Source organism: Stegastes partitus, unplaced genomic scaffold, assembly GCF_000690725.1.
Source record: "Stegastes partitus isolate 25-593 unplaced genomic scaffold, Stegastes_partitus-1.0.2 Scaffold1499, whole genome shotgun sequence".
Taxonomy (NCBI): Eukaryota; Metazoa; Chordata; class Actinopteri; family Pomacentridae; genus Stegastes; species Stegastes partitus.
This window is the reverse complement of record NW_007579230.1, coordinates 38,625-46,172: the sequence shown is the minus strand read 5'-3', so window position 1 is coordinate 46,172 and position 7,548 is coordinate 38,625. Positions and strand designations below refer to the sequence as shown.

At 40.0% G+C, this 7,548-nt stretch overlaps 1 protein-coding gene across 1 annotated transcript; it reads left to right on the top strand.

Moving 5' to 3' along the window:
* The first annotated feature begins 231 nt into the window (after nucleotides 1–231).
* On the top strand, nucleotides 232–1,926 carry LOC103370915 (zinc finger protein 771-like). The gene is made up of 2 exons (XM_008300106.1): nucleotides 232–241; nucleotides 957–1,926. Exons 1-2 carry the CDS (start codon nucleotides 232–234, stop codon nucleotides 1,826–1,828), a joined length of 882 nt encoding a protein of 293 aa, XP_008298328.1. The 3' UTR covers nucleotides 1,829–1,926.
* The last annotated feature ends 5,622 nt before the right edge of the window (nucleotides 1,927–7,548 follow it).

Sequence of the window (7,548 nt, the reverse complement as noted above, 5' to 3'; positions counted from 1 at the left end):
TGACGCATAATGAAATATTGCAAACTGTAAAGCTATATTGAGCATGAAAATAAAACATGGCACATGAAACTGAAGTAATGTGAATGAAACTGGAATATTGCACATGGTAATGGAGTATGAACTGAAACTGATCGAGACGCTAACACTGGAATCACATTGATGTTGTTCAGATTTAAATGTCCAATGTTTCTGCTGCTGTTCCTGCAAGAAGTGGAGAAAGTAAACATATTGATGGCCACTGGTAAAAAACGTGACTGTAAAATGACAGGAAACAGAAAGATTAGATTTTTTATTATTTTAATTATTATGACGCTATTTAACTTGATTGCAGATTGTTCCTGAGCCACATGTGACCGACCTGTTTCAATGTCAGAGCTTGTTCACGGCAAGGTCCTTTTATTTGCTTGCTAGAATTGTTTTTATTTGATTTTTTTTTGTAATATTACTATTTATTTATTATTGTTTTATTTATGTGACTTAACAGTCTTTTACATCTTTTACAAATGTAGTAAATGCATGTTTGAGGCTATTTATATGTTCAAGTTGTCATATTTGTGGTAGAATATAGAACAGGTGATATTTTGATGGTTTCTCATGTAGTAATGCTCCATCACATGTTTTAAATCAAATCCAGTAAATATTGAACTGAAGCTTTAAGAAAGTACATCACAAATCACAATGTCTGTCAGAAAAGGGAAAAAAAAGCTATTTTCCCCAAATTCTTCTGGCCGTCTGGAGAAAATAAGGTGGTTAACAGATCTAATCATAATAAAGTAATTTACCTTCCTGTTAGTTTGGGGTGTCACCTGTAGGATCAAGACTGTTTGAAAGTACACTCTTAATCTGGTTCCATATGGACTTGGCTGCAAGTTCAATTGTCATCTGAAAGGACCGCCTGCAGTGTTTTGTGATAAAAGATGATGTATTTTGTTCTTATGTGTGGTTGTTCTCTGCAGATGTCCAGCAGCTTTATGTTGTTAAAGAAGAGTTTCCCACCGAGCAGCAGGAGTGGAGCTCCACTCTGGACCAGGAAGACCCACCAGATGTCCTACAGATTAAAGAGGAACAGGAGGAACTCTGGATGTGTCAGGTGGGAGAACAAAGACTGGAGGAGTTACCAATCAGTCCTGTTCCCGTGAAAAGTGAAGATGATGAAGGTAAACCTCAGTTCTTACAACTTTGTGGAACCACAGAGTCTCCAACAAGCAGTTTGGCTCAACATGTGGGAACAGAATTTGATGGAGAAGACTTTCAAGGGTCAGAATCACATTTACAAGAGTCAGTCAAGACTTCACACTCTTCTGCATCGGAGACTGAAGACAGTGATGGTGATTGGGAGGAGTTCAGGCATCCACAGTGGGATTTAAATGTCCTAAGTAATAATGTAATCTCTTTAGATAGTTTGGGAGATGATAGTGCTATGAAATCATTCAGTTGTTCAGAATGTGGGGAACGATTTGCCCAGAAGGGGACTATGCAGAGACACAAGAAACATCACACCGGGGAGAAACCATTCAGCTGCACAATCTGTGGTAAAAAAATGACTCAGTACCATCACTTAGTTGGTCATATGAGATGCCATTCAGGAGAAAAGCCCTTCAGCTGTTCGGTTTGTCATAAAAAATTCCGATGGAGTCGAGACGTGGCATCACACGTGAGAATCCACACTGGGGAGAAACCTCACAGCTGCTCGCTGTGTGGGAGACGATTCAGGCAGCATTCGTCACTGTTCACCCACTCAAAGAGTCACAATGAAGAGAGACCACTCAGCTGCTTGGTTTGTAACAGAAGGTTTCATCTGAAGACAACTTTGGTGAATCACATGTGACCACACAGTAGAGAGAAACCTTACCGCTGCACAGTGTGTGGTAAAGGGTTCAGCCAAGTGAGAGCGCTGAACAGACATGACGGAATCCACACTGGAGAGAAACCATGCAGTTGTTGCACATGTGGGAAAAGGTTTAGACAACAGATACATGTCTCAAATCACAAATGTGTTGCTCAGCAGCTGATTAGATTTGATTTAGACATGGACATGTTGTGTGTCACTCCAGGTTTGCAAACCGTTTGTATTTAATTAGTGCTACGGCTAATAGGATTGCCTCGTTGTCTGTCGATCCTCGACTGAAACATCTCAACAGCTGCTGGATGTATTGCCATAAAATTGTCCATTTTCATGTTTCAGAGAGGGAAGAACACTTCTAGAACTGTAACAATTAGTCAGTTAATTGAAGAGTCAAGTCAGAGAAAATTATACGTTAACTGTCTCATCAATAAAATAATTATTTTTGTGTCATTTAAGGAAAAATATTCAAAATGTGCTGCTTTTTTTTGCCATATATGCTAGAAAGCTAAATTGAGTTCGTCGAAAGATGTTGCTTTGCACTTACAGAAATTACAACAAGCCTTTTTTGCTATTTTATGAACTTTTACAGACAAATCAATTAATTGGAAAATAAGCAGTCATGTAAATAAACATCAGTTGCAGCCCAAAATCCTACTGACCTTAGTGATCCCCTCACATCCCCAATAGAGCTACCAGGAGATCAAAGCTTTATTTGCACATTTTGCACAAAATTTGCTTGAGACATTCATGCTCCCCAGACGATGAGTCTTAACTTTGGTGCTCCTTCAGCGTTTCCTTTATTGCCACTGTAAGCTTCAGTATAAGTAAAATAGCTTAACAAGTGTTTGACTCGTCATGCTTTTGGTTCAGACATTCATGCTCCCATCAGGATGAACTGTCATAACTTTGACGATACTGCTCTGCTGTGCTTTGTGTTTTCTGCTAATTAGTGAATGTTAGAATGCTAACATGCCAAAATACGACAATAAATAATGTTTAAAATTGATTAACTTAAGCATATTAACACTAACTGTACATTATATTTTTGCACTTTTTTTGCATCTCTCTCTTTGTGAAGCTCTTTGACTTGGACATTTTGCAGAAACATTCTTAGATTAGTTTGGTCTGTGGATTTTGGCAACTACATTTCAAGTCCTTGTGTGAAGACGACTCATTAATTTCCATTAGCTGTAGCAACACTGAGTTTTAAATGTCTCCCTGGAGAGGAAACTGAATATGACGTCCATGTTATGGTTGTTGTTAGTCAATGATTTAAAGTCCACATGTTTTGGGAAAATGTCAGATGAGTTCTGGTTGGTTGGTTGGTTGGTCGTAAAAATGTGACTTGTGTTTTAAGAGCAGAACCTGTTTTGTGACCGCTTTTATTTATATTTCCAGAGTTGGGGATGGGAAACAAAGCTGTTTCAAACATGATGATTCGTCTAAGTTCCGTCTTGTGGGTCAGTCTTGTAGCGGCACACAACGATTTCAGAACTCTGGTAGAATGTTTAAATAAGGTTGTTTTCAAATGGCTTTAGCTGAATAATTTATAAATGCGGCTAACTCACCGGCTGCAACATTTATCAGAACAATGTTTGAGCATTTTGAAAAGCAGGAAATGAAGTTGACGGGGGATGTAGACGCCAAACAGTGGCACAAATAAAGACTCACCATGACATTTACTTTGTGGTTCACCGGGCAACGTCTGAACAGCCAAGCAACGCTAAAGGTGGCTTCTGGTTTAACAAGCAAAGGGACACTTTGGTTGATCTTGATGTCAAATCCACATTTCTTTCATCTTTACAAATGGAACAAAAGTTTCACTACTTTAAATCTCTGTTGTATACAGTCTTGAGCTTCTCTGAGGTAATGTTTCTAAGTAAAACACATTTTGACCTGCACCTGATCTGATATGATCAAATGTGAAAAGAGCAATTAAATTACTCTGTTCCTGCATCATCATAATTCAAATATCACAAATCTGAAACTGTGTTGTCAGCTGTCTTTAACCTGTTTAAGGAAAGTTATACAGACAGTTTTTGCTCTAAACAGGCTCTGATTTGGTTTAGATTTGATTTGTAAAAAGCAGAACAAAACAGCATTAAGACATGCAAGTCTTACTGCAATAAAGGTAATCTTGAACTTATATACTACTTGTATTTTATAGAATACATTAGCTAATGTATTACTCATAGAGTATAGGCCTAATGTCGATTTCGAAGTTCTTTCAGCAGTTTTCTATTTATTTCCGCTGTTTCTTTTGCTGCTCTAATGTGATTTTTTCCCCCCTTTGGGGTCATTAAGTCAATCAGTTACTTTTGATCAAACTCCTCATTTCACCTAAAAACTTTTTTGGATGAACTATATCTTGTGGTTTTCATTCATTCAGTTGTAGCAGCATAAAATATTGGATTCCGCTACTTAGAGTTAAGATTGTAATCGTAATATTGAATGATTTATTTCAGAGACTACACTCTCGACATTGAGTATACTTTGTTTTTACAGTGGTGCGTATGTTTGTTGTACAGACCACATGAGGACCACAAAGGCAACTTCTCCACACATGTGAACCCGTCTCCAACTAGACCAGTCCGGCCTGGTTCTGCAGCCCAGTATAAAATGAGCACTCTGAGGACGCTGCAGGAAGCTCGAATCGCGTCTATAAATTTTACACACTAATGGACACTGAAAACAGCTGCAGCCTAAAAATAAAAACAGTATAATGATGCAACAGCTCATAGCAACATCTCACACACACACACAGAATAAAACAGGCAGAGGCTCCTCATGAATCCAACCTTTTATTATTCCAAATGAGACGAGCCTCCATTTGGCACCTATTCACAAAAATATGATTGATTGCAGAAAATTATCATAAACCCAAAGGGCTAATAGGCAATTTGTCTCCCCGGCTGACAGGATGAGGCCGGCTCTGGCTGCTCCCTGATATCGAATGACTAACTTTAGATAATGGCTTTGGCCCAAAATGATATACAGTATTTTTGGAGATGAACTCTACAAATATTGGCAATCAATACTGTTATTAGTGTTACTGAAACCCGAGACGCCATTCATCACCGGACTCCTCCTCCTCCTCCTCCTCCTCCTGCACAACCGGGGTTCATTAGATATTTATGAGCCTAATTGCATCTGCGCTGCGTGTTGCGAGATAGCAGAGATGCACCGTCCTGCAGAAGACAGTTTTACCGTAATCATCCCACGCGCCGATTACAGTTAGTGTCGGTTCCAGGCCTCGTGGATGTGACGGGGGTTTGTGAATATCACAATGTGCTCGCGTTGTCATGCAGGAAGAAGGAGAGCGTTTCCTGAAATGATTAGTCCTCCACCAGCTGCAATTTTCTCCTCACGTTGTTGTGATTAGCTGCTGGGAACTGATGACGCCTCTCTCCCAATTAGGGGAAAGGACTTCAGCCCCCGTGTGCTGAGAGGAGGACGAACACCTCTTCTACTCGGACGAAACACAACCATTTGGAGAACAAACACGCACAGCGACACACTCCGGCTGTGATCGCTCAGCTGTTGTCACTGTGTTTGTTCATGGAAGTCCAAACTTATTCAAACCAAATTTTGATATTAAGTCAGTTTTTGTTTGACCAATTGGTTGATTTTAACTGGATTGTATGACGTTGTGTTCGAGATGTTAATAGTTTTAACAATTTCTGTGCTTTTTTTGCATGTCTAATGCCTCCACAACAACAAATCACTTCTTATAATTGCTAACAACCTCTCTGCAGGTCTCCGCTGGGACTTTGGACCACTCCTCTTTTGTCTTTGAGGCTGAAAGACTTTCTCGTCGCCGCTCTGCTCTTCTCTTCCCTCCACAGATTCTCAGTAGGATTCAGGTCTGGACTGTAAAATGCTGACATTAGTTGTTTTGTTTTAAACTGCTATCTAATACAAATCTAATCTCCTTTGGCTGAAGGTTGCAGGTCAGTGTTTTTTCTAAGTTTTTCTGCAGTCTGCTGGATATTTTCCACCAGAATCTTAATCTTTTCTCATGAGATTGTTTGACAAGGTTGGCTGGCCCATCAGCTGAGAAACGGCCCCGAAGCTTTACATCCCCACCAGCAAGTCTGACCAGGGGGATGCTCTCCTTTCTTCTACTAAAGTTCTGTCTCTGTGTTCAATCAACTCTATTTTTGTCGCTCTGAACCACAGAATTGATGACAAAAAGGCGCTCTTCTTTGTCCAGGTGAGCTTTGTGTGCCTGCCTTGAGCCCTTTTCAGGTTTGGGATATGGAACAATGCTGGCTTCATAAATCTGTTGAAGTGAAGCATTCTGTCTGTTAGACGTAGGTCACGTTTATGTTTCTAAAAGTCTGCACAGGGTGATCTGCTTTTATCGGACTGATCCATGCTCTCTTGGGAATCATTTATGATTACAATAATTTAATGAGGTTAGCAGCACTGTTGGAGTTTCCATGTTCTCCCCGTGCAGCGTGGGTTCTCTCCAGGTTCTCCGGCTTCCTCTCACAAGTCCAAAAACATGTTGAGGTTAATTGGTGATTCTAAATTGTCCGTAGGTGTGAATGTGAGTGTGCTTGGTTGTCTGTCTCTAAGTGTAGCCCTGTGATAGACTGGTGACCTGTCCAGGGTGTCTCCTGCCTTCACCCTGAGTCAGCTGGGATAGACTCCAGCCCCCCACGACCCCAGTGAGGATTCAGCGGTGTATAGATAATGGATGGATGGATGGACCAGCACTGTTCCACACACAGCAGCTCTCTCTCATGAATCCTGCTGCTGTCTGATGCTGCAGCTTTTTAATAAACTCAGAGGAAATAATCCTGAACAGCAGGAAGCAACAAACTTCAGCTCCTGTTAACATCTTGTGGGGAAAAAAAGAAACTCACATTGCAGTTAATATTGTTGATTATCATTATTGTTTAAGCTGTTTTCATCAAGATAACATTTTATTCATTTTGTAGCCTGATGGATGTGAAACTGAAGATCAAAGTGAGTGAGAACGGTAAGTTGTGATTTTGGTTCACAAACTGTTATTAAGCACTTGCTGTATATGTTTTTGGACGATTATTAGTCCTGACATGTGGATAAAGTCTTCACTGGGCTGGATTACATGAATTATAGGTTTTACATGCACTTTAATCGCAACTCGCTTTAAACTTTATTAACCATGAAGAAGCATAACTTCAGCAACTATTTCAGATTTGTAATCACGTTAGGGTTACATAAAGAAGCTTATTATATTGTATATGAGCGCTCATGTACTCCTGCATAAGAACAGAATTAACCAAAAATGTGTATTTGGTCCAAGTGACATTGAGCCACTTATATGTGAGTAATCAGGTAGAGGATGTGGCTGTAGGTGAAACATTACTCAGAATTTGGTTCACTTTTTAATATCCATGCTGATATTTTCTGCATCTTCTGCCTGCACACAGATTTTAACCACTTCCAAAAACATGGACCAGATAAAGCTCAACCTTGTGCCATAAACTGCTCTGTGTGACTTTGTACAATACTTTTTTGTTCTCTGGAGTCCACACACATAAATCAGCTGTTTTATTGCAGCTCATTGTTCAAAATGAAAGTAAAAACCGGAGCTGCGCAGCGCCCCCTAGTGATGGAACAACTCGCCGTCGCCACGTTCAGTTCTGAAGATTTTAAATGTCTACAAACTGAAACAACAATCCACCTCTCACCTTCTGCTCATCTCCTCCTCG